We start from the raw sequence: 22978 nt of genomic DNA on the forward strand, positions 1-22978 counted from the left end.
CCGGCTCTTAGAGCCGGCTCTTTGAAGTGAACGACATGAGCCGGCTCCTCATCGGGAGCCGCTCTTTATGGGAGCCGACTTTTTTTTTCTCCTGTTTTTTTTCCCCCTGTCGGTTAAAGCGGCACGTGATTGGTCAAGATCCGTGGTAGAAGAGGGAGGGGAGGGTTTTACACACACACACACACACACACACACACACACACACGCACACACACTCACAGACACACACGCGCGCGCGCGCGCGCGCTTCAGTGAAGAGAAGGGGGAGGAGACACAGACAGCAGCACCCTGTGAGCACTGAGCAGCACACGAACAGGTGAGACAGGGAGACGAGAGAGAGCTCGATAGCGCTACAGTACAGAGAAAAAAACTACACGTGGAAAGTGGAAAGGTGAGAAAATGGATCGGAAACGCAATGAAATTTGGACTAATTTCAACTTAATTGATAGTTCAAAGGCAGCGTGTAGACTGGGCAAGGTTAAAATATCCAATACCAAATTTTAATTTGTAATTTGTTGTGTGGTAATCAAAGCTTACTTATGTTGTTTTACTGTAAATATTTAAACACTTATAAATATGCACAATCAGAGATTGGAACTTTTTGTTGACCTTGTTTTGAGATGGGTCTTTGTTTTTGTACTTTGTAATTTACTTTTTTGTAGCACTCCATGTTGTACGCCATGTTGAGTATGTTCAGAAGAATATAAAGCCATATAAATAATAAATATTTGATATACTGTATATTTTTTACATTCGTAATTCATTTTACACATAATTTTACATTATTTTTGGGAGTAAACTAATTTAAGCAACAAAAAAACTGAGGAGCCATTTGGGAGCCGAAAGAGCCGGCTCTTTTTAGTGAGCCGAGCCAAAAGAACCGGCTCTCTAAAAAGAGCCGGAATTCCCATCACTACTGCCGTGGCATTATCGCTTCAACTTTTCACGTTTTATGAAACAATGACATGTAAACAAGCGGACTGCACCTCTTAAGCACTGAATTTCTCGAGACTTGACACCATATAAGTCAATAAAATCAAGCCTACTGACCGACCGAAATGAAGCCTAGGTCTCTTTTTTTGCCCCCCAAAACTGAAGCTGTTGCAATTTGAAAAGACTAATAATGTCACTTACTGCATGTTTTTTTATGATGTACAATATTATCAAGTGCTATTTTTTTCCATTAAAAAATATATTAAAATTGTAGGTGGGACCTGGAATGGATTAATGGGATTTAAGCGTGGCCATGCAACAGATTGCACCACTACAGTCAGCATTTTAACTGCTTTGCATTAAAACATCATTGAATCAATTGCATTTTTGCTTTTTTTTGGTGGGCGGGGGGGATTCCTGCCAACCTTGTTCATCTATGAATTCCTCTGGCATCATTCACAGTCAACAGAGCGCTCTTGAACTGTAACCGTAATCCCCAATCGATATTTTAAAATGAACTACCTACCGTGGCACACAAAAAAAACATCGAACCGCTGCTGTTCTGAAGATGAAGCTCAAAGTGCACCGCATCCAAAATTCTCTCGCTACTTCAGAATACGTGACCTTTTAACTCCGCTACTTTGCACCGGTGGAAAGAAACAATCGCTGCAGGCTCACAAAGATTGGTAGCGAGATGAATGGCAGCCATTTTGTTTCAACTGTCACTCATTCTCAATAGAGAATGTCGACAAAGTCGAGAAACAACTCGTGAGTTCCAAATTTCCCGGGTCAGGGGCTCGCTTTGGTTTTACCTGACGTCCGTGATGATGACGACGTGCTCGCAGTCGCCCTGGTGACAGTAGAGGTACGGGAAGCCCACTTTCACCTGCAGATCAAGCAGCTTCGTGTCCTCCATCTTGGCCTGGGAGTACGGGGGGAAGTTGTTGGCCTTGGCCCATGTGATTGTCGTCCTGCAAACGATTACAAAACACAGTTTGCTCAAAAAATATCCTCTCCTTGCATATGGCATTGCGCAAGTCCCCGAACGGGAATCGATACAGGCACTCAATGACCTTTAACCCTTTCAGGGACAATGCTTACTACAGTGGACAGCTTATCAGGTTGTCAGGTTACAGGTTGTCATTATTTGTGCATGAAAGGGTTAAGATGTTCTTTCGGATCCTTTTTCGGATACGTTTTGAGTGATTGTCATGGCCGGAAGACAAATCCACAAAGTTCCCCTTCCAACAGCAAGAAATTCAATCACAGCTCTGTGCTTCCGACGGACATCTGATGATGACACCATTTCCAAAATGGCTGACAGGAAGCGGATACGTTCCAAAACATTTTTTTAACGGTTTAGATTTAAACAAGTATTTTAAACACACACTGCGGATATTTCTGGAAAAAAAATTGAGCATGGCTCGTTACTTTTGGACTCCCCCCAGCTCGTTCAAGCCATTCTTCATGGAAGGATTTAACCTGACGAGCAAAAACGGGCACGGCGCGGTAAAAAGATCAATGATGATTTATCAGTTGAAGCGGATGCAACTTAAATATTGAATATGAAATTTTTTTTTTTAAAAGGCAGTATTGTGTTGATGTCATCATTTATTTGTGAAATGTGGGGCCACTGTGAAGCACATTGAGTTGTCTGAGTCATGAAATGTGATCTATAAAGAAAGCTACTTTGGCTTGCCAACTTTGGGCAAAAAAATAAAAATAGAAAAAAAATTGACCTGTTCATGTCTTTGTAAGGGAGCAAATTAAAAAAAAAAACCCTGAGCAGGATGTAGTATTATTTCATCCACTATATATCGCGTTACATAACGTCCGTCACAGGAGTACGTCTATTTTTAGCGAAGTCATAAAAAGTGCAATGTTCTGCTCTCCCCACATGTGATTATTTTTACACTTTTTTTTGTGCATCCCCATCTGGGCCGTACTCGCTTTATGTAATCGGATGATTCGCCCCATAAGACTCTGACTGAGAATTCCTCCCTGAATTCACAGACATGCACAAACTCTTTATCGGGAACTCTGGTCCTGAATAATGGATTCAAAACTCACTGGCTGATGTCGCGGCATTCCGGGTAGCGCATGTCGTTGTAGAACACCCCTTCAAAGAAAAAGAAAGCCGACTTGTAGTGCTCCTGGAACACGACAAAGCCTCTGCGTTACAAAAAAAAAAAAAAAAAAACGTGCGACATGAGGGAGGACTGGGGGTCGGCGAGGATGATTGGCGCTCACTTTGCTGACGAAGTCCGGTGCCATGTCAGGCGCGTTGCTGAACTCGCCGCACATTTGCAGGTCGCTGGCGCAGCAAATGGCATCCCGCAGTTCCGTCAGCCTTTGGGAGCCCATAAGCAGCAGCGTCATATGGGGTCGGACGTAGCAAAACTGCGAGGGGGACGGGCAGAATGTTGACTTTGCAGTAGTATTTTCAAAACTGGGAAACTTTGATTTTAGTCAACACTTCTTCTTCTTCTTCTTTAACTCTTTCGCGCACCCTGTAACCTGATAACACGATAGGCCGTCCACTGGCATAACCGCTGTCCCTGAAAGGGTTAACCAACATCTGTTCAAGTCCCGTGAGCTTTCATGTCGGGTTTCCCGCGCACCTTTTCGAAAGTAGCCGGATAGTAGACGTTCATGGTGAGAATGACATCTCCTTCGGAGACCATATTTTCCACGGCCTCTGGTTTCATCATGACGGCGAGCCGCTCCTGGGGGAAAAAAAAAAATTTCAAAAAATCGAACGCTATACAGCAACCGTGATGATTTGGCTCAGCGTCGGCGTCAACTCGCCTGCTCATCTGCGTAGAGGTCGTGTCTGTTTTTGCTGATTTTTAGAGAGGACTTGTAATCTTGCTTCTTTTTCCTTTCGCTGTTGAGACAAAGTCACGAGGTTGTGGATTTTGACGGGTGGCGATAGATGAAATCAAAGCGAAGGAAAATTCATACACGAGAGTTTTCAAGGTGGGGTCTTCGGGTACAACTTCCGGATCAGGCTCCTGGTCCTCCGGATGGCAACGAAGTGACGCAATGCTGTTTGATCGGTCAAATAGATAGATAAAACCAGACAGGAAAACAGAGGTCATGTCTACTTCCTGACTGTATCAAATGTCACAGAGATATATGGGATCTGACTATTTCCTAACTTCACCAAGGGCTCATCGCATTTGTCTAATTGCACCTTCCAAGGTGCTCGCTCCTTTGTTTACATGCGAGCAACTCCCACCAGAAATTCCTATGTAATTTGATGCCCGTTTTCCTAAATCACCATGGTGAAGGTGAAAAGAAAGAGAGGAAATAGGGCCCAACCAATAAATCGGATTAAATTAGCCGATTATGGCCCTTCCAATATCGCCCTTTTGGCCAATACTGTATTTGCCAATTGTTTTTCCCTGTATGTACTCTAACCATATACAGCAGTTGTGCACAAGTAACACCAGTCTCGTTATTTATTACAGATAAATATATACCATAACCTCGTATCCTAAAATACACGTGGTCAAATGTATTGTTCGGGAAAATAAATTGATGGGTAGATCGTAAAGGTGGGGACACGAGCGCTACACGCTCTTGCGCAGTAGGTGGCGCTATGCAACTAAACGTTGCTTGCAATTGGCCAATAATCGAAAGAGGATCAAGAACGTTGCAATTAAGAGAGATGAGATGAGCCCCAGGTGTGATGGAAGTTATTTCTACTTCTTGAAAGCATTGCGTGCGATGTTGGTCCCGTCCTCTTCCTGACTACACTTGATGTAAAAGGTTTATGACGACTCCTTAAGCAGGCCTGACTGGTGCTGTCATTTTCTTGACACCGCTTTTGATGCATCCGGTGCGATAAAAGGTACCTGCAGACTTCTTTGAGCTCCCGCATCATGTCCACGCTGACTCCCATCTCCTGAGCAAAGTTAGCGTGAAACGCGTCTTCGTCCTCGATACTGTAAGAGTAATCGCAAGGCTTCAGTCTACTCAGCCACTCTTTCCTGAACGAGTCTATGTGAAACTTTTTAGTATTCGCGTTGCCGAATTCGTATTCTGGGATGTTTGGATCGGGGTCCGGCGTTGGTGCTGAAGCCGCCATGTTTACTAGAAAGATGGAAGAAAATGACGCACGCTGTGAATTGTGGGTAATGTAGTATCAGTTCAGCAAAAGCTTAATTCGTTTTTTTGTAAATCTGTTTCCAGTTTGGCTGGTAATATTGCGAATATTATGAGCGGTCCAGAAGGATTCATCGTTGTTTGACCAAGCTGACTAAAATTCGGGCTTTCCGTTATTTGACCAAGCTGACTGAAATTCGATATTTTTACCCTACTCCTATAGTCGGCTCGAGTCGGGTAGTTTTATTTTGCATTTTGGATAAAGTTCTTTGTATTCCGTTTATAATACTGTATACGAGATATGATATGGAGGACTTCTGACTTAAAACGACGCCGCGCAGGGGATTGTTGGTAATGTAGGAGCATTTGAGCACACTCACTGAAGCTTCGTGCCAACAGCGGCGCTCAATGTCAGCTCATTCAAACCGCTCCCCAGTCCTCGATTTTTATGGGGGCGCATGAAATGCAAACAAATGCGTGCGTGCGTTGTTCTATTCCAACCCACCTGCACAACACTTAACTCCAGTTTGCTTTTTTTAAATTTTTAAACCCAAATAATGGAGAATGACTGCAGGGGTTGGCCCCCACGAATGGTCCTTACAGTGAAACAAATGTGTTCTACAGACATTCATTTCCTCTTTTAGCATTTTGGTTGCCCTTTTAAACATCCTGAGAGCACAATGCCAAATCCTAATTGCAATTTCACAGAACAACGCTGCCTGGATAGGATGCTTTGTAGATGGGGAAACAAACAAACAAACGGATTGTGTGTCTCCACTCACAGTGATGCTGTGTGTATGTGTGATATCAGGAGATACGAGAGTGGGCTGGCTCTAGTAACCTTAGTAAAGTATAAATGTCAAGGGACTCCCTAATGAACACATATTTTCCAAGTGGAGGTGAAGATCTACAAACGGAGCTGCAAAGAAGCTTGTCTTCATCATCGAGAGGCGTACGAGAAAAGCGTTTATTCTTTCAAATGGAGATCGAAGACTACTCCCAGCAGAAGGTTAGTGTTTGCTACTAATTGCTTTGAACGCCATTTTTTTTTTTTTTTGGTCAAAAAGTGTAGCTTTTCCATTTCTTTGCTTCTAGGTGGACAAACCCTGTTCTGGAAATGTATTGTAAGTTATCTCAATCATTTTACTGTCATTTTTTTTTATTATTTCTAAATTGTCACTACGGTACTCACCACTATACAAGCAGCAAAATTCCTTCGACGGAAACGGGCGACGTCCATTTGCAGTATGCTATCCAGCCACAACCACAAGAGGGCACCAAGTACATCATGAATCACATTTTCTTATTAAAATTCTTTCCGTTTTGACACTTGAACCTTTATTTTACTATTCCTTGTTGTAGTTTTAGTGCCACTGCATATCGGGTAATAATAATAATAATAAAGTACATGCGGCTTTAGTCACTCTGTTTTAACCTCATTACATGTTTGTACTGCTTAGACAAGTTGCCTTACTTTTGCACTTTAGTAACCTTGTCAAACTTGTCATGGTGAGTCCTGTGGTGTCATTTTTGGTACTCCCCTCAATTTCCCCTTGATTGCGTAAAATGTATGCTCCATAGGGTTTACAATGAGTTGGCTTATTTAAAACCTTCACTACTTCTTGCCCCTGATTATCTCCTCGCTTGTTTTGGCAGCGTTATGTTGTATGGTGAAGGATCGGCAAGTCAATTTGCTGCATTTTGTTCCTCGTCTTGCTGCTGACATCTTTATCAGTGAAGATTAGCGAGCTCGAAGAAGAATCCATGTAAACTTTAGCCATGCCGAGATTGTGGGTTTGGGATCACAAGCTGATGCTTTCTTTCTGCACGCCATCAAATTACTTTGGCAAAGGTTCCGCTTCGTCTCGTTGGTCCTTAAAATTTTTCCCAGAATTAACAGGCTCCTCTTTGTACTTTTCGGCGTCATTTTGTTCCTCGTCTTACTGCTGACATCTTTATCAGTGAAGATTAGCGAGCCCGAAGCTCGAAGAAGAATCCATGTAAACTTTAGCCATGCCGAGATTGTGGGTTTGGGATCACAAGCTGATGCTTTCTTTCTGCACGCCATCAAATTACTTTGGCAAAGGTTCCGCTTCGTCTCGTTGGTCCTTAAAATTTTTCCCAGAATTAACAGGCTCCTCTTTGTACTTTTCGGCAACCCGCAATGGATTTAGAGACCGCACTGCAGGAATGCTCCAGCGCCCTTGATCTCTTTCTAAACAACAGGTTTGCAGATGCCTTGGCTCTTTTAGAACCCTGGTAAGTCCCACTTGACAGTCCCCACACGTTTTCACGCCAATGCGGCCGGCCCCCCCACGATGCGATACCAGCTGTTTAATTGACCACAGGAGGAGCCAGAGCATGTACCACGCGATGGGCTACAGCAGCATGCTGGTGATGCAGGCGGGCATGACTTTTGACCCGAAGGACATGAACGCTGCTATGGAGTCGCTGAGCGACGCCCTGCTGACGTGCCAGAGGTGTGGCCGCCGCCGTTGGTCGGAAACTTGACGCTATGACACCTCACGGGATAACGTGCTTGAAATACGGCATTAAAATGTTTATTTTTTGCCTTTTCCAATTTTAGGTTTCGAAAGAAAACTGGAATTATGGAGACTCTGGTCAATCTTTGGCAAAGACAATCACCTGAAAGCCTAACAGAAGGTGACATGCCAGTAAAGTGAATTCTTTGTAACAGAAAACAGACGGTTGTACAAAAACACATGCTAGGTTTATTAAATTGTTGCTGTCGGCCTTATTTTTATTCAAAACAAAACCATCTGTTTGGGAAAGCCCATAAATCAGTTTTTTTGAAGTAAAATTAAATTTTTCCCAAATCCCGGGTTAGCTTTGCTGAAAATGAAATTGTCTTTGATCGTTCCCAAAGTACAGACCTCAGGTTCTTTGATGTTTACAAAAAACGTTAACGTACATTAGATATGTTTAAGATTCTAAATAGACTTAATTAGTTACTTACAAAAGTGCAGATTTTTGGTTTGTCTACGTTTACATGAGCACATATGATCGGTTTTATCGAAATCGTCTTTGATGTTCAAGTAAACACGTACGATCGGTTTACGGAAGTTTACGACAATCCATGTTTGGTTCTCTGAGGAGCCAACAGTATCTTTGATGTTTACGAAAACAATAGTTACACGTTGGGTCTGTTAGTTTAGTTTGTCTGTGATGTTTAATTGTTTGAACGCAAAATTGTCTTCGAGGCTCACGAGAGGTGTAAATCTTCTTTTCGCCGTTGACAAACGCGTGTGAAGTCTGTTGAACTTGATTATCTTTGATGTTTACAAAATTGCGTGCGTGAGTTTCGTTAAACTCTCAATTGTGTTGAATATTTATGAAAAACACGCATGATTGATTTGGACAACACTAAATCATCTTTTAGTCGATTGCTAATTTTGTTTGTTTTTTTTTTTAATTGCATGACAGCCTCGTTGGAGTTAAATTTTTCTTTTTGTTTCCAAAACCACATAAGTCGGTTAAACTCCTGAATGGGAGGTTGATCAAAATGTTAAATTCATTCACAAAATCCGCATTAACGAAAATGCATACATGAGGTTAGTTGAAATATGATTACATTTTTATGAAATCGCACACTCAATTGGTTGACGAATTTTCTTTGGCGTTAACAAAACCTTTATTCACGTTCTTCACGTTTTCCACGCAGAGGAGATGCACGCCGAGCTCTGCTACGCCGAAGTGCTGCTGCAGAAGGCGGCGCTCACCTTCCTCGACGAGAGCATCATCGGTTTCATCAAAGGAGGCATGAGGATCCGAAATAGCTATCAGATTTTCAAGTAAGCGGGACGCGGATGTTGGCATTTGCATGGTGACCGTTTTTTTTTTTTTTTTGTTTTTGTTTTTGTTTTAATTTCTGATTTTTGCTATGTTGTGTGTACGCGCAGGGAGTGTCAGGCCATGGTTCACGGCAATGCAGAAATGGAGACGAGCGGCACGCATATTCACTTTAAGGGCGGTGTCAGTATGGGCATCGGCTCTTTTAATCTGGTGGGAGCACTTACAAATCGACAATATGCCATTCACACGAAAACACAACGAGATATATATATATATATATATATATATATATATATATATATATAATTTATGATTTTTTTTTTTTTAAACAGATGCTATCTCTGCTACCAGCTAGAATCCTCAAACTGATGGAGTTTTTGGGTTTTTCCGGGGACAGGGTAAGTCTCCGCCGCTCAATATGTGGATATACGCATCTCATTAAAAGTTCGGAATGTTTGGCTTTTGTGTGAAATTTCAAGATGAACCTAATTTGCATCTTTATAGATGAATTTGACTTTCTCCAAACTTTTGAATGCACACATTCTTTATTTTCTTTCTTTCTTTCTTTTTTTTTTTTTTTTTTTTTAAATAAAATTCCACAGGAGTTGGGTTTGTCTGAGTTGCGAGCAGGCGCCTCCAGCGACAGTCTGCGCTCTATTCTCAGCACTTTGACACTGCTCATGTTTCATCTCTACATCTCAGTCATTCTGGGTAAAAAGCGGCCTTCGTTTGACCTCTAAATTCAAACATTATTTTTTTTTATTGAATTTTTTTCAAGCATTCTCTCCTCCACCCACAGGTTCCGGCGACGTGGACTTAACTGAGGCAGAGGCTCTGCTAGAGCCTTATGCTAAAAGGTTCCCAAATGTAAGCTGTTCAACCTTCTCTGACATCAGCAAACAGAACACCTAATGACGCACAGTGTTTAAAACTGTACTCAAAAATGACAAATTTGTCAACTCTTAAATGAGTAGCAACTTCTTCTAGTGCCTAAAATCAGTCCGATGACTGCTGTATAATCAAATTTTTATGTTCATGTTTGCGAAAACGAACACGCCGGGTGCTTTGACTAAACTGTCTTTGATTGTGAAAATTCATTTTCGGGTCAACACGTACATGAGGATCTCTGACAATGAAGTTGTCTTGATGCTTGAGAAGATTACATTTATAGAAAACTAAAAAATTTCCACTGGCGTTTTCGAAATCCTACATTAGGTACTCTGAAGACAAAAATGGCTATTTTTGTCAACCCTGAATGTGAAGTTAGCTACAGACTAAATTGTCTTTGTTGCTGTCGAAAATGCGTACATTAGGTTCTGTCAAGTCTGTCTTCAATGTTTGTTTCAAAAAAAAAAAAAAAAACATGATTTTCAACATCTTCATTTTATCCACAGGGAGCCCTCATGCTTTTCTACGTCGCAAGAATTGCCCTGCTCAAAGGAAACATCACATTTGTAAGGGATTCCCGCAGCGTTGGCGTCCTCGCGGCGCCGCTTGTTTTGCTGACCTGTCGCGTTTATCTGCCCTAGGCTCAGGAAAAGTTCCAGGCTTGCATCGCCGCTCAGCAGGAGTGGCGGCAGATTCACCACCTGTGCTATTGGGAGCTCATGTGGGCCCACTCCTTTGAACAGAATTGGCGGGAAGCGTACCATTATGCTGATCTGCTCTGCAAGGAGAGCAAATGGTCACAGGTGACTACTGAAACGTATCATTGCTTTTTGTGCTCAGAATAAGCAATACATTTTTATTTGGAATCATTTTGTGACACGTTGGTGCCAAGGAGCAATGTCGAAGTGAATTGAGGAGCTTTCCGGAGACGAAAGTAGTGCTTTGCTGTCGTCTCGTGACATTTTGATGCTTCATTTTTAACAATAGTACGTGTTGCGGCCATCTTGTTTACTTAAGACCTTGGTTGTTGTTAAAAAAATAATGTCTGTTAGGTTCATTGAAGACGAAATGGTCTTTAATTTTCATGAAAATACAACTTGAGGTTTGTTTGGACTCTAATTGTGTCCGTTGGAGACAAATTGTCTTTGGGGGTGTGCTCGAGGCTTTTTGCCATCATTTTGTTGCATTCTGTGACGATGCTAAATTGTTCTTATTCTTTGCTCATAGGCCGTCTACGTGTTCCAGAAGGCATCCATACTGAGCATGCTCCCCGAGGAAGAAGTCAAAAAAATGGGTGAAAATGTGGTGGACTTGTTCAGGTATGAAAAAAAAAAAAAAAGAGACGGCAGAATTGACCTGATCGGGATTTTTGGAGGTGATTGGCGAGTTTACTCAAACAATAACTGATTAATAGATGGTGGTCCATCTATTTAAACAACTTGTTTACTGACTGACTGACTTTATTTTGACTTTACCAACACGCCCTCAAAAAACTCAATTCTTTTAAAAACAATACCGAAAAAGAAAAACTTGAGATTATGAACGATGGCAGCACAGAACGATGGTTTGCTGTCATCTCTTAATGTTGCCGATCTGATCAATGTAGTCTTTGATCGGTCGGCAAATGATGACATGACAACCGACCACAGTTTTTTTTCGCATAAAAGCTGATCCGGTTAATCAGATGTGTGAAAATTCTGTTTTGCATCTGGACCACATGTAACAAAACGAGTGTGTTTTGCAGGGAGGTTGACGGTCTGAGGCTGAAGCTTGCCGGAAAGTCCATCCCGACTGAGAAGTTTGCCGCCAAGAAGGCTCAACGCTACGTCTCGTCCAAGCCCGTCAAACTGGTCGTCCCGGCTCTGGTCAGGACTCTTCCGTATGATTCGCTGAATGACACGCACGATATTTTGACAAATGTCGTCCGTTTTTCGGCCCGCAGGAAATGATGTACGTGTGGAACGGCTTCACCATTGTTGGCAAAAGAGCCGACTTGACGGAAAACATTTTGGCTACGTTGGACAGAGCGGAGGAGGAGCTCAAGTATAATTCAAGTGAGGAGAAAGAAAGCGGCGGTGAAGAAAGAGCTGTTTCTCCCTGAAATATAACTCCGTGTTCATCGTGCGCAGACCCGTCAGACTACCACCTGGATGACCAGTGTGTGGTTCAGTTGCTCAAGGGCTTGTGTCTGAGGCAGTTGGGACAGCTCGACCAGGCTGAGGTCTGTTTCAATCGCGTCTTATCCAGGTGAGATCTACATTGGGTTCACCCACAGCACCACGTGCCTAAATAGGCCTGAAAAATACAATAAAAGGGAAAATTGACCGCCTCTCACCCCACGTCAAACCTGTCTAGTCACAGCCATCAAGTGGAATACACATGAATCTTCATGTTAAACAACTACCAAATGTTAGGTTTTGATGGTTCCTTGATTTAATATAAATTTGACCCCTTGTCAAACCCATCTAGTCACCGGCATCATGTGGAATACACGTGAAATTTCATGTTGAATAACTATCAAATGTTAAGTTTTGATGGTTCCTTCATTTAATTTAAATTTCACCCTTTGTCACCCCACATCAGTCCCGTCTAGTCACAGCCATCAAGTGGAATACACATGAAACTTCATGTTGAAGAACTACCAAATGTTAAGTTTTAATGGTCCCTTCATTTAATTTAAGTTTGACCACCTGTCAAAGCCGTCAAGTCACACAAACATGGAGAATCCATTAAAGGAGAATCGAACAGGCCTGTTGCATGCGCTTTTGACACACAGCTCAACATGCATCAATACTAATTATAAAAACTTTTTTTTTTTTTTAAATGACGAAATGTTCAAATTGTCTCTCTGAAATGTGTCGCATGCCAAACCGGTCTGGCCACATCCACAACTTATGTAAAAATGATAATTAAGCTTTAAAAAAAGGGGGGGGGGGTGTTTTTTCGGTCATGTCAGACCCATAGAGTCACATCGTGGATATTCCAATAAGACAAGCCCAATATGTAAGAATAATGAAACATTTCTAAAAACAAAACCAATGCCTGTCTAGTCACATCCATTTTATACCATACTGTAACAACGTCGGTTCCTGTTTCATAATGTACGGTCACTGGCTAGACGGGGGTGGGGGGGTGGGACGAGGGGGTGACTGCATTCGGCTCTTGTATTTCCTCATAAAATTAAAAGTTCAACGCTGTGACGCTCATTCCGATGTCTAATTGCTGTTTCGTCCCAGCGAAAGCGACCTGAAGCACAGCAACTACCTGGTGCCGTTTACCATGTACGAGATGGGCCTGCTGCACAAACAGAGGGGTGACATCGAAAAGGCCATCTGTGTGCTTGAAAGTGCCAAGTAAGTATGCAAAAAAAAAAAATACAAAATGTCCAATTTCATTTTTCCTGGAAGAAAAGTGCTCAAACAAGGCACTGCGACTTGCAGGATGGACTACAAAGAATACAGCATGGAGTCGCGGCTACACTTCCGCATCCACGCCGTGCTCAAGAGCATGGGCTCCTTTGCGGCCAAGATGCCGCTTTCCCAGATGCCGGCGTGAGCGCTTCCATGATTACGTTCTTCTATGAGCGCTCCTCCGGCCTCATGATTCCAACCGGATTTCCAGGACATTTTACTACGCAGCTTTGCACCGTAAATGTGTCACCCTGTGGCTTCTGTAATTTTGTATTTATTCTGTAGAAGCATATATATACAGCATTGTTACATATGTGCTTTTTTCCCCACTTTTTATGTGGAGCATGTCTGTCTGTGCATAGGTGCTAAAATATTGTCGCCACCTGTTGAGAGTGGGCAGGGCCGTTTCTTCACTCAACTGCAGATGGGGCAGGTCCTTTATTGATGCTTGGGAATATTCTCATTCATCAAGGTATGGATGTTTATTCATACGCATTTTGGGAATATCTTTAAAAAAAACGCAGTCTCCAGATAATGTTGAAGTTACATGAGCTAAGAGGCAGGCTTCTCGAGGTGCTACTTTTTTGGTGAGCGAAGCTGTTCAAATGGGCTCAGCAGTTAAATACTGTGTGGGGCAAGATACATGGTACCTCTGAAATGTAATTTTTCATCAGTTGCATCCTGTTTACTGTCCTGGTGGGAAAAGTGAGGCATCTATTTGGGGAAAGGTGTTTGTTAAATTTGGGGTTGGGGGTAGCACTATTTGAGGAAAAAGTTGTACTCTCGTCCTTGTGGATGTGATGTCTTGTAAATAGCTGATTGTCCATTTTTTTCCCTCAAGATGAAATCATCTTGAGTAGCAGATGTGCTGAATAAACCTTAACAAATGAATAGAATTGTGTGGTAATGTTTTTTTTTTTTTTTTTTTTTTAGGGCTATGGTGATGTTTTCGTTCAGTGTCAAGCCTTTTTTTTTCTCCCCCATCTTCCTCCAAATTCAAGCAAATAAGAATCTGGATGCAGAACAATGAGTGTTTCTAAACCTTCAACAAGCCCATGCACATATTTTGTATTTAAAAACGTTCATGGCATACTGCCACCAAACAACAAAAAAATTTGACAACGCGTACTGCATCCATTATATTAACAGATTACACAGGTCAATTGCACTTTTTGCAGTCTACTAAAGTGGAAACACAAAGAACAAGTATTCAGATCATGTAGACATTTTTAATACAGAAATACAGTAGTATACAACTTATCTAAAAGGCAAACAAGGCATATTAAGATGAAATACAAACGATACTGTATAAACCCAGACAACTTTATTCAATTTTCAGTGATGTTTTCACGGAATTTTGTTTTGGACAACTAAACAATATAAATAAACAATTGTTCATATTTACAAAAAAATTACCTCAACAGAAGATATTTTAGCAAAGTTCTATTTTTATAGATCCAAATTTAGGCATGAGAAACTGTTTTTAATTGAGACTTTTAATCGATCATTCACAACTACTGTACACGATTATTAAAAAGAATTATGCGAGTTTTTTTTCCGCTGCCATGACGTGTCAATAAGATATGAGTCACGTGGTGTATCACGTGACCACCCAGGAAAGGACGAGGGAGGAGGGATGAGGAAAGAAGATGGAAGGGAACCGAGACGAGGCTGAGAAATGTATCAACATTGCGTCGAAAGCCATCGAGGCGGGGGACAAGGAGAAGGCGCTTAAGTTCCTCCACAAAGCGGAGAGGCTCTACCCGACAGCGCGAGCCAAAGGTAAGGCGATTTCCGGCTAGCCGAGCCTCCGGCTCGAAGGGGGGGTCCATCGGGGATGACAACCGAGCCGGCCAGAGCGATACAGACCGACTGTATTACCTCATTTAAATATATCGCACACATTTCATGAGCATAACGCCATAACGGTTGAAAGGCAGTGTGTTGATAATAAATAAAGTCACCAAGAAGTTAAGGTTTGTTAAAAGCTACTAGTGAGCTTGTACGCTAATATACTAAGCTCCGCTGTTTAGGGGCTGTGCGTGTTGTCGGATCAAACTAGAGTGTTGTTCATAACGGTCGTGAATATATTCACATTCTCGCCGCAAGACATACTGTGTTTATTTGGCGTAGTTTTGAACGACAGCAACATCTTGGGCTCACTTGAACTCTTACAAAGCGTCACTGACACTGCTCTGTCAGAATTGTCGGCGCTGTGACGTCATAAACATGCGGCCGCACGGCCAAGTAAATTAGCTAACTCTTAATTTGAACGCAAATTTACCGAAGCAACGAGATAGTCCAAATGTATTGTACCTAAAAGGTAAGTAAAATATGTATATATATATATATATATATATATATATAATATATAAGTTTCAAAGAAATCTTAAAGACTAAATGCATAACCTTTGAAGTTATAAATTAAATACAACTGAACTGTACTCTGCCAGTCAAGGATTCGTGTACCGGTAGAGGGAGCCCGTGTAGCACTTGGGAGACTCGTACAACATTGGAATCACTGCTAAACATCAATGTGATGTTGTCCACTTATTTTTCTTATCACAGCCTTGTTGGAAGTGCTAACCAAAAATGGGAGTTCTACAGCTAATGGCGCGCATCGGAGACGGCCAGCACACAATGCGGAAGATGGCGGCGCGGAGGCGGCGAGCGAACGTGCCGAAGGTACAGGAGCAGGATCCTCCAAGGTGTTCACGAAAGAACAGGTGGAAGGTGTCCAAAGGTGAGAATACCGGCTTAAAATGTTAACAGTGGTACTTGTTAATGTTCATCTTGAGACATCCATTAATCCATTTTCTTTGGAAATGTCTGTGAGGATGTTGACTTTTTATTCTGAGCCCTAAACAAATGATGCAGCATTTTTCTGCCTTAGCCTTTTATGCAAAAAATAGTGTATTTCCGCAACGGTGTGCATTTTTGTATAGCGGCAAGGCATCTCATAGTCAGAACTTTTTGATGTCAGCTCCATTGCTTTGAGCACAACAGGGTGGGAAAATGTCTTTGACAGATGTTGGAAAAAAAAAAATCACAAATGGGCCATAGAAGTTTTGTATGAATAGGCGCAGGCAGTTTCACCTATCCGGAAGTGTGCATTGACAGGGAGCTAATTTCAAAATCAATAATCTTAGTTCACGATTATTTGTTCAGCCCGAGCATGTATCTTTTAACACTTGCCCTTGTTTTCTTCCTGTTAGAATAAAGCGCTGTAAAGACTACTACGAAGTGCTCGGTGTCACCAAAGAAGCCAGCGAGGATGAGCTGAAGAAGGCGTACAGGAAACTGGCCCTCAAGTTTCACCCAGACAAAAACCACGCTCCCGGAGCAACGGATGCCTTTAAGAGTACGTCTCCTTGACGTCACTTTCTATTCAAGAAAAGTACTCTGAAACTAATAGTAACTCTATGTCGCCCGCCAGAGATCGGTAATGCATACGCAGTGCTAAGCAATCCGGCTAAACGGCGGCAGTATGACCTGACGGGAGGCGAAGAGCCAAGTGGGGCGGGCCACGCGCACGGCGGCGGCAACGGCTTTGACTTCCACAGAGGGTTCGAGGCAGACATCACGCCTGAAGACCTCTTCAACATGTTCTTTGGAGGAGGCTTCCCCTCCTGTGAGTTACACCCACACACATACATATTGTGGAAATTAGGGCCGCAACTAACGATTATTTCAATGATTCATTAATCAGTCATTTATTTTGTCGGGTTGAAAAAAAAAAAGGTTTCCATCCCCGCATTCAAAAACATGACATGATTTCAGTCTGACAGTGCAGAAGATGCATAAACAAGTTATATTATGATTCAGTTACTGGTTTGGTCCGTAACACGTCAGAAAATTGTCAAATATGTTGATCATTGATTTCCAAAGTGAAAGCAGATGTTTGTGAATGTCTTATTTTGAAAAAACAAATACACAAAGCTAAGCAGTTTGCTATCATGGATGACGACAGAATATTTACTATTCACAGGCTAAAATTCCAAGGATCTGGATGATTTTAAATTAAACAAGGCCTCCAAATGATTAATCAATTGTCAAAATATTGATCTATTCATTTCATAATCTGTTGATTGTCGATTAATCCATGTGTTGTTGCACCTCTAGTTTCAGTCTTTTGAGCACTTGGCTTCACAGCAACATTGAAAGAAAATTCGAGAAAGTGTCTGGAAAAATAGATTTGGGCATTTAATTAGTTTTAAATAAGTTAGGAACTGAACTTTCTCTTCTCTCCGTCTCCTTCTCAGCAAGCGCGCAGCCGTTCGCCAACGGCAGGACGAGCTACAGCCATCACGGCAATTACCGACAGGAGAGAACCGATGAAAGAGGAGACGTATGTGCCGTGGTGTCGTGACGGGACATTGCCACTGTGTGTTTGAGTGCGCGTGTCGATGAAGCTTTGTTTCTCTCCAGGGTGGTTTCTCCATGTTGATTCAGCTGATGCCCATCGTGGTGTTAGTCTTGGTGTCGATACTGAGCCAGATGATGGTTTCTCCACCTCCTTACAGCCTCTACTCTCGACCGTAAGTGCTAAAAAAGTTTCAACAACATGGAAATTCTTGAATGAATTACCACTGCAACGCTATGCTCAGTTTGAACATTTAATTTTGTGATTCCTTTACCTACCGCTAGAGGGAGCCCACATACCACGAGTGTCACCACATTTTTTGGAACAGTTCTCCAAATCAGAATTTAAAAAAGAGATTGAAACATTGGATGTTTAAACAGCAAATTCTTCAACCAAACAATATAATTTGGCCTTATCCTCACATTTAATGTGAAACACTAGTGATGGGCTAACAGATATTAACATACCAGTATATGTCCGGTGATTATAAACCTTCAAACAACTGCTACTTTGACACACAACAGTAGCAAAACAAACAAATCGAGCATGCAATCAAATAAAATTAAACATTGTGTATGCAAACCAAACTACATAATTTTGTCGAACTAAAGTTTGTTAGCATCATGCTAACATATAATGTGAAACTATAGACAGGCTAATGGAAAATAGCATAGATATTCGGATCTGTAAGTTTTTTTTTTTTTTTTAACAGCTGCTATTTTTAACACATGGAGCATTATACATACAAATGGAGCATGCAGCAAAAGAGAATTAAACTGTATATTTCGAGACCAAAATGTTCAGCCAAACCAATTTCGTGTACCAAATGTCTGCTAGCTTAATGCGAACAACGCTAAATGCCATCAAGTAGCTCATCTCAATTAGCCAATGTTCCTCTAATTATAATGCCACACATTCTCCCCAGGTCCACGGGTCAGACGGTGAAGCGGCAGACGGAAAACTTGCACGTGGACTACTACGTCACCAGAGACTTCAAATCTGAGTACAAGGCAGCAGCACTGCAGCAGATTGAGAAAAGTGTGGAGGGAGACTATGTGTCCAATGTCAGGAATAACTGCTGGAAGGAGAGACAGACAAGTAAGAGGCAACTTTTGATGATAATTTGTGCCTTCATATTAAACAATTAAAAATTGCATTATATTTGTGATTATTACATGGATTAAATATAATTAATGTTATTTTTCATACTGTCATATCAACTACACTGAATTAATTGTCTCCCCCACAGAAACAGACCTGCTGTATGCCGCCAAGGTGTACCGGGACGACCGCATGCGCAAGAAGGCGGAGCTTATGACCATGGAAAACTGCAAAGAGCTGGACAGACTAAATAACCTCTTTCGAGGCGGATGACTCGCTTGTTAGATGTTATCATGTATACCAATAGATGTGTCTATGTTCTTTTTTTTCTTTTTTTTAAGAAGAGCATTTCCACTAGGAGTAACACAAGAAAAACCCTACTGAAAATAAAGAGTACTCCAAGTTCACCTCACTCTTCCATCCAAAACAAAACTCTCGACATTCCGGAGGAGCGCTCTTCTGCAAGAGGGATTAAAAAAAAAAAAAAAAAGTAGTGAGCACATCTACGTCCCTGTCGTGAACACCACCAATCAGCTTCCAGCATGAAATCAATATCCATGTGGGAAAAGGATGGAAACGTCACCAGTGGAAGGAAGAAAATTTGAGTTGCTGTTGGACGTTGGTGCTTTCATACAAGATGTTCGTTTTTGAGAATATTGGACGTTTATGCAGTTATTTAAGCAACTACAGAAGAAAGTGATTTTCTTCCACGCTCGCTTGTCAATAAAATAAAGTAACATTATTAAGAACTGGAGGGTTTTGTCTCTGTTTAGGAGGATGGGTGTGCAATGTAAAAAATATTTGAATTACTGAAATCATTAGTCTATCCTACAATAGTTGCCTGAGTCATATATAGATGGTTTTGAAAAACAATGAGCCTAATAGGCTAAAAATATGAAGATTTTTTACATTTCATCATGTAACAAGAACAGGTGCATGGGAGACTATTGAAAAACAATGAGCCTTTTTTTTTGCAGACAAATAGCTCTTTTCTTTGCTGTTTTTTTTTTTTAAATGTAACCAAACTTGTGTTTTCTACCAGAGCTGTTGAGGCAGATATCGTAATTCTCTGTATTATTTTGTTTGGTTTATAAAGCTTAATGAAGGAAGCAATGGGCAATCTAATTTTGATTAGTCAGTCTATTTTTTATGCCCTTCCACCAGATGGCAGAAATCCCGTACTCAACCTGTTTTATCCACCTTTTTTGAAACGTTGTTTGGCGGTGTTTCGTAAGTTATTTCCAATGTAGAATATGTGCCTTGGCTCAATAAAAGTTGCGAAACTACGGAAGCAACAGATTTTTTTTTTATTTAACAAATTGTAGGGCCCATTCGGAAACACCACACAGGGGGAAAAAAGAACAATAACAACCAAAGAGCAAATTAAAAAAAAAATAAAAAGAATATGCCAGGGTCTTAAATAAAAACCAATAATTATTGAAAACATTAGAATGAAAAAAAAACCGCACTACATAACAACTCTTAGGCACCGTGCTAATTCCGTCACACAAGGAAACGTAACAGCTTCCGCAAATGTCTGATTGGTTTATTCCGACGGTGCTTTCAATTTAACTCGGAAATACAAAAGCTCCACCGTCGACTCGGCCTAAAAAGGGCATTGAAACGCCAATCAGGGTTGACCAAAATTTCAACAACACCAAGCAAACACAAGATTAAGAAAAATATAACGACAAACAATCCAACATTATTGGACGGTTTTGTGGTGGAAAGGTGTGATAATCCTAATACAATGGAATGCAGCATACGTCACGTGACTGCCCGGAAATGAAAAGCTTCACCGAGAAAATGAAAACACAATTGAAAATGCCGACAAGACGACGTGTACAGCATTAACGCTATCTCACAATCGGCTCTTATTTATAATCTAGCGGGTCATGCTCACGATAAACCATGTTGTTTTCGTCCTGGTTGTATGCGCGGCTTCCGTATCTTGCTGTGAACAGAAAGCGGAGACTCCTGACTGGCGAATGACTCTGAAAACTATCCGCAATGGCATCCATAAGATCGACACTTACCTCAACGCGGCTCTCGATTTGTTCGGCGGCGACGACGGCTTGTGTCGTTACAAGTGTAGTGACGGTAAAGCAGATTGTCAAAATCACTGATGATGTTTTACAATTGTATTGTTGGCTCATCTTTAAAAACACAACGCCAATCTGTGACACTCCTGCAGTCTGTGTCTTTTGAACAAAGTGTCGATGTCCTGTTTTTATTTTTTTCCGTCGTATTTTCATATGAGGTGGGAAAAAAAGTCAAGGGTGGGTCGTAAAGTAAGGAATGCAATTGAAAGTGCAGATATCTGTTTTCAATTGTAGGGAGTTAAAGTACAAAAGCGTCGGGAAAATAAATAATCATCACCTGCTTTCTCTTGGACAGCAGCCAGGAACGGAGGTGCATTTTGTTAATTACCTTCGGGCTTTTCGGTCTAAAGCAGCCTAAATACATTGTCGTGTTAATATTTCCGCTGTCCCTTGAATATGCTGCGGATGTGTTCATCAGACACAGAGAGGTAACAGTGGTAGCCGGTTCACCTTTGCTCTCCTCTCTCAGGTTACAGGCCGGTGCCTCGTCCCGGGTACAAGCCGGCGCCGCCCAACGGATGCGGGACGCTGCTCTTTGGATTCCAGGTAACGCTATTTGAATTTGTATGAAAGGCCACTTTCATAAAGGCACTGAGAAAGTGGCTGCAGCTCTTGGTGGAAACTTAAATGGTTGTCTGTTTTCCCCCTCATTCTGTGTTGATGCTGTGTACAGTAGTAGTGACAAAAGAAAATCCCTCCTTTTGGAGGCCAAGTGAAAATTCCTCATGTCAGTGTTTCTTTTAAAAAATGGAGACGGCGTGAAAGTATCTTGTCTTTCCAGTTCGACATCGGTATCCCATCCATGACAAAATGCTGCAACCAGCACGACCGCTGCTACGACACCTGCGGCCTTGAGAAGCATGACTGCGATGAGCAGTTCCAGGACTGTCTGGAGACCATTTGCAGGAACGTGCAACGGACACTGGGATTGGGCCACAGTGTTCAAGGTAAAAGATCCAAATGCAGGGAGGTGGGGATCACAGTGCCTGATGATCATGGATGTGTACAGACATTTTAGGGGTCAGGTGCTCAAATGAGGGGAAAAAGGCAAGGCAGCTTTATTCATATAGCACATCTCAGTGTGTTTGATTTTTGTATGAATATTTGTGCACTCAGTCTGTCCTTTTGTTTGTTTATTTATTTATTTATTGCCCAGCGTGCGAGTCTGCGGTGACGCTGCTGTTCGACGCCGTGATGCACTTGGGATGCAAACCATACTTGGACAGCCAGCGAGGGTCGTGCGTGTGTCAGTATGAAGTCAAGAAGGAACTGTGATCATGTTTGTGGATGGGCTTTTGATTTGATGACAACAGAGGGTCCACAAAGTAGACATTTCTCAGGGATAGAGCTGCTGCTGCTGTTGTTCGTTTAGACACCAGACTGCATGAATACTTTTGACTGATGATCCTGGAAACAATTTGAAATGCATTCAATTATTTATGTTGTTTGTATGTGTTGTTCAGTACGTTGGTCCGCTGGTGGCTTTTGGGGTAAAGTGGGGTCCACACATACTGATAAAAGGGCTGATTTGGAGCAGTTTTTTCTTTCCCCTGCTTTCCAATTCTGGTCAGCAAAGGACTTGATTGTCAGACGTCTCCAAAAGATTACCTTGGAGTGTGCCAAGAGTTAATTTTCTGCCCAATTGACACAGAAAAAATGTCTAAGGTGACATTCGTAAATGATAAAGCTGTTCACTATTCATGCTATTTTTTTTTTTTTGTCAAATCCTTGTTTGCTCAACACAGAATTTGGCCAAGCAAAGAGACTTGGGAACTGTGACGTGAACTAAACGCTCCCTAATTGCCACAAGTTCTTTTTTTTCATTGCACTATGCTGCCTTTCACAGGTCGTCCTGGTACTTTCACAGCTACCATATGTGGTGTGTAGGAGTAGTCACACTATTTGAGCACTAAGCGTGGATTTGTTTTTTGTTTTTTTCCTCGTCTCACATTTTAAAAATTTGTTGAGATGTTTAAAATCCCAGTGTGTACCTTGCTTTAGATAGGTGGAATCCAGTCTGAAAAACCTCATTAAAATGAAAATAATTTATTAATTACTTTGTTTGGCCTCTTTCATTTGCAAACTGTTTTTGCGTATTTTAATTAATTTATTTTTTTACAGATGACTTGGGATGTCTCCGTACTCTACCAAGAGAAAGTGACAAAAGTTTTACACGCTGTATGGTCTCTTGTCACTGATTACACCCACAGTGTGGCTAATATTATGAAAATAATTAACTACAGTCGGGTGCATTACGT

At 41.6% G+C, this 22978-nt stretch overlaps 4 protein-coding genes across 9 annotated transcripts in view; 3 read left to right on the plus strand and 1 right to left on the minus strand.

Moving 5' to 3' along the window:
* The window catches only part of snapc3 (small nuclear RNA activating complex, polypeptide 3), a 6666-nt gene extending 1576 nt beyond the window's left edge, over window positions 1–5090 (minus strand). The window contains exons 1-7 of the mRNA XM_019862162.1: window positions 4794–5090; window positions 3898–3981; window positions 3742–3820; window positions 3555–3659; window positions 3184–3333; window positions 3004–3086; window positions 1746–1904 (exon numbers count right to left, since the gene is read on the minus strand). Coding sequence (XP_019717721.1) covers window positions 1746–1904; window positions 3004–3086; window positions 3184–3333; window positions 3555–3659; window positions 3742–3820; window positions 3898–3981; window positions 4794–5026 — 893 coding nt within the window. The 5' untranslated portion in view covers window positions 5027–5090. The remainder of the gene's footprint in view (window positions 1–1745; window positions 1905–3003; window positions 3087–3183; window positions 3334–3554; window positions 3660–3741; window positions 3821–3897; window positions 3982–4793) is intronic.
* Window positions 4333–14050, plus strand: LOC109511249 (tetratricopeptide repeat protein 39B). Of its 6 annotated transcripts, none has more exons than XM_019862155.1 (19): window positions 4333–4885; window positions 5855–6052; window positions 6139–6172; window positions 7200–7302; window positions 7392–7523; window positions 7631–7707; window positions 8726–8855; window positions 8964–9066; window positions 9189–9254; window positions 9459–9567; window positions 9656–9723; window positions 10251–10310; window positions 10386–10547; window positions 10972–11063; window positions 11489–11609; window positions 11687–11798; window positions 11874–11991; window positions 12981–13097; window positions 13185–14050. In XM_019862155.1, the coding sequence occupies exons 4-19, from the start codon at window positions 7208–7210 to the stop codon at window positions 13297–13299; spliced, it is 1677 nt and encodes a 558-aa protein (XP_019717714.1). In that variant the 5' UTR covers window positions 4333–4885; window positions 5855–6052; window positions 6139–6172; window positions 7200–7207; the 3' UTR covers window positions 13300–14050. The 6 variants fall into 6 exon arrangements, with proteins under 6 accessions (XP_019717714.1, XP_019717719.1, XP_019717718.1 ...); XM_019862160.1 differs by having other exon boundaries at window positions 5908–6052; XM_019862159.1 differs by having other exon boundaries at window positions 5938–6052.
* A 695-nt stretch (window positions 14051–14745) lies between these two features.
* Window positions 14746–19148, plus strand: dnajb14 (DnaJ heat shock protein family (Hsp40) member B14). Its single transcript, XM_019862163.1, has 8 exons — window positions 14746–14936; window positions 15723–15897; window positions 16370–16515; window positions 16591–16785; window positions 17417–17502; window positions 17583–17692; window positions 18443–18615; window positions 18767–19148. The coding sequence occupies exons 1-8, from the start codon at window positions 14804–14806 to the stop codon at window positions 18889–18891; spliced, it is 1143 nt and encodes a 380-aa protein (XP_019717722.1). The 5' UTR covers window positions 14746–14803; the 3' UTR covers window positions 18892–19148.
* An 841-nt stretch (window positions 19149–19989) lies between these two features.
* On the plus strand, window positions 19990–22776 carry pla2g12a (phospholipase A2, group XIIA). Its single transcript, XM_019862164.1, has 5 exons — window positions 19990–20475; window positions 20513–20718; window positions 21190–21266; window positions 21502–21667; window positions 21877–22776. Exons 2-5 carry the CDS (start codon window positions 20514–20516, stop codon window positions 21993–21995), a joined length of 567 nt encoding a protein of 188 aa, XP_019717723.1. The 5' UTR covers window positions 19990–20475; window position 20513; the 3' UTR covers window positions 21996–22776.
* The last annotated feature ends 202 nt before the right edge of the window (window positions 22777–22978 follow it).

The sequence above is a fragment of the Hippocampus comes genome, unplaced genomic scaffold (assembly GCF_001891065.2).
Source record: "Hippocampus comes isolate QL1 unplaced genomic scaffold, H_comes_QL1_v1.1 scaffold7, whole genome shotgun sequence".
Lineage (NCBI taxonomy): Eukaryota > Metazoa > Chordata > Actinopteri > Syngnathiformes > Syngnathidae > Hippocampus > Hippocampus comes.

Coding starts and splice junctions, on each gene's coding strand:
- dnajb14 (XM_019862163.1), top strand. CDS start 14,804: ATGGAAGGGAACCGAGACGAGGCTGAGAAATGTATCAACATTGCGTCG. Junction 14,937..15,722: donor CCCGACAGCGCGAGCCAAAG/GTAAGGCGATTT, acceptor TTCTTATCACAG/CCTTGTTGGAAGTGCTAACC. Junction 18,616..18,766: donor CTGGAAGGAGAGACAGACAA/GTAAGAGGCAAC, acceptor TCTCCCCCACAG/AAACAGACCTGCTGTATGCC.
- LOC109511249 (XM_019862155.1), top strand. CDS start 7,208: ATGGATTTAGAGACCGCACTGCAGGAATGCTCCAGCGCCCTTGATCTC. Junction 7,524..7,630: donor GCCCTGCTGACGTGCCAGAG/GTGTGGCCGCCG, acceptor TTCCAATTTTAG/GTTTCGAAAGAAAACTGGAA. Junction 11,610..11,686: donor AACTGGTCGTCCCGGCTCTG/GTCAGGACTCTT, acceptor TTCGGCCCGCAG/GAAATGATGTACGTGTGGAA.
- pla2g12a (XM_019862164.1), top strand. CDS start 20,514: ATGCTCACGATAAACCATGTTGTTTTCGTCCTGGTTGTATGCGCGGCT. Junction 20,719..21,189: donor TCGTTACAAGTGTAGTGACG/GTAAAGCAGATT, acceptor CTCCTCTCTCAG/GTTACAGGCCGGTGCCTCGT. Junction 21,267..21,501: donor CGCTGCTCTTTGGATTCCAG/GTAACGCTATTT, acceptor TTGTCTTTCCAG/TTCGACATCGGTATCCCATC.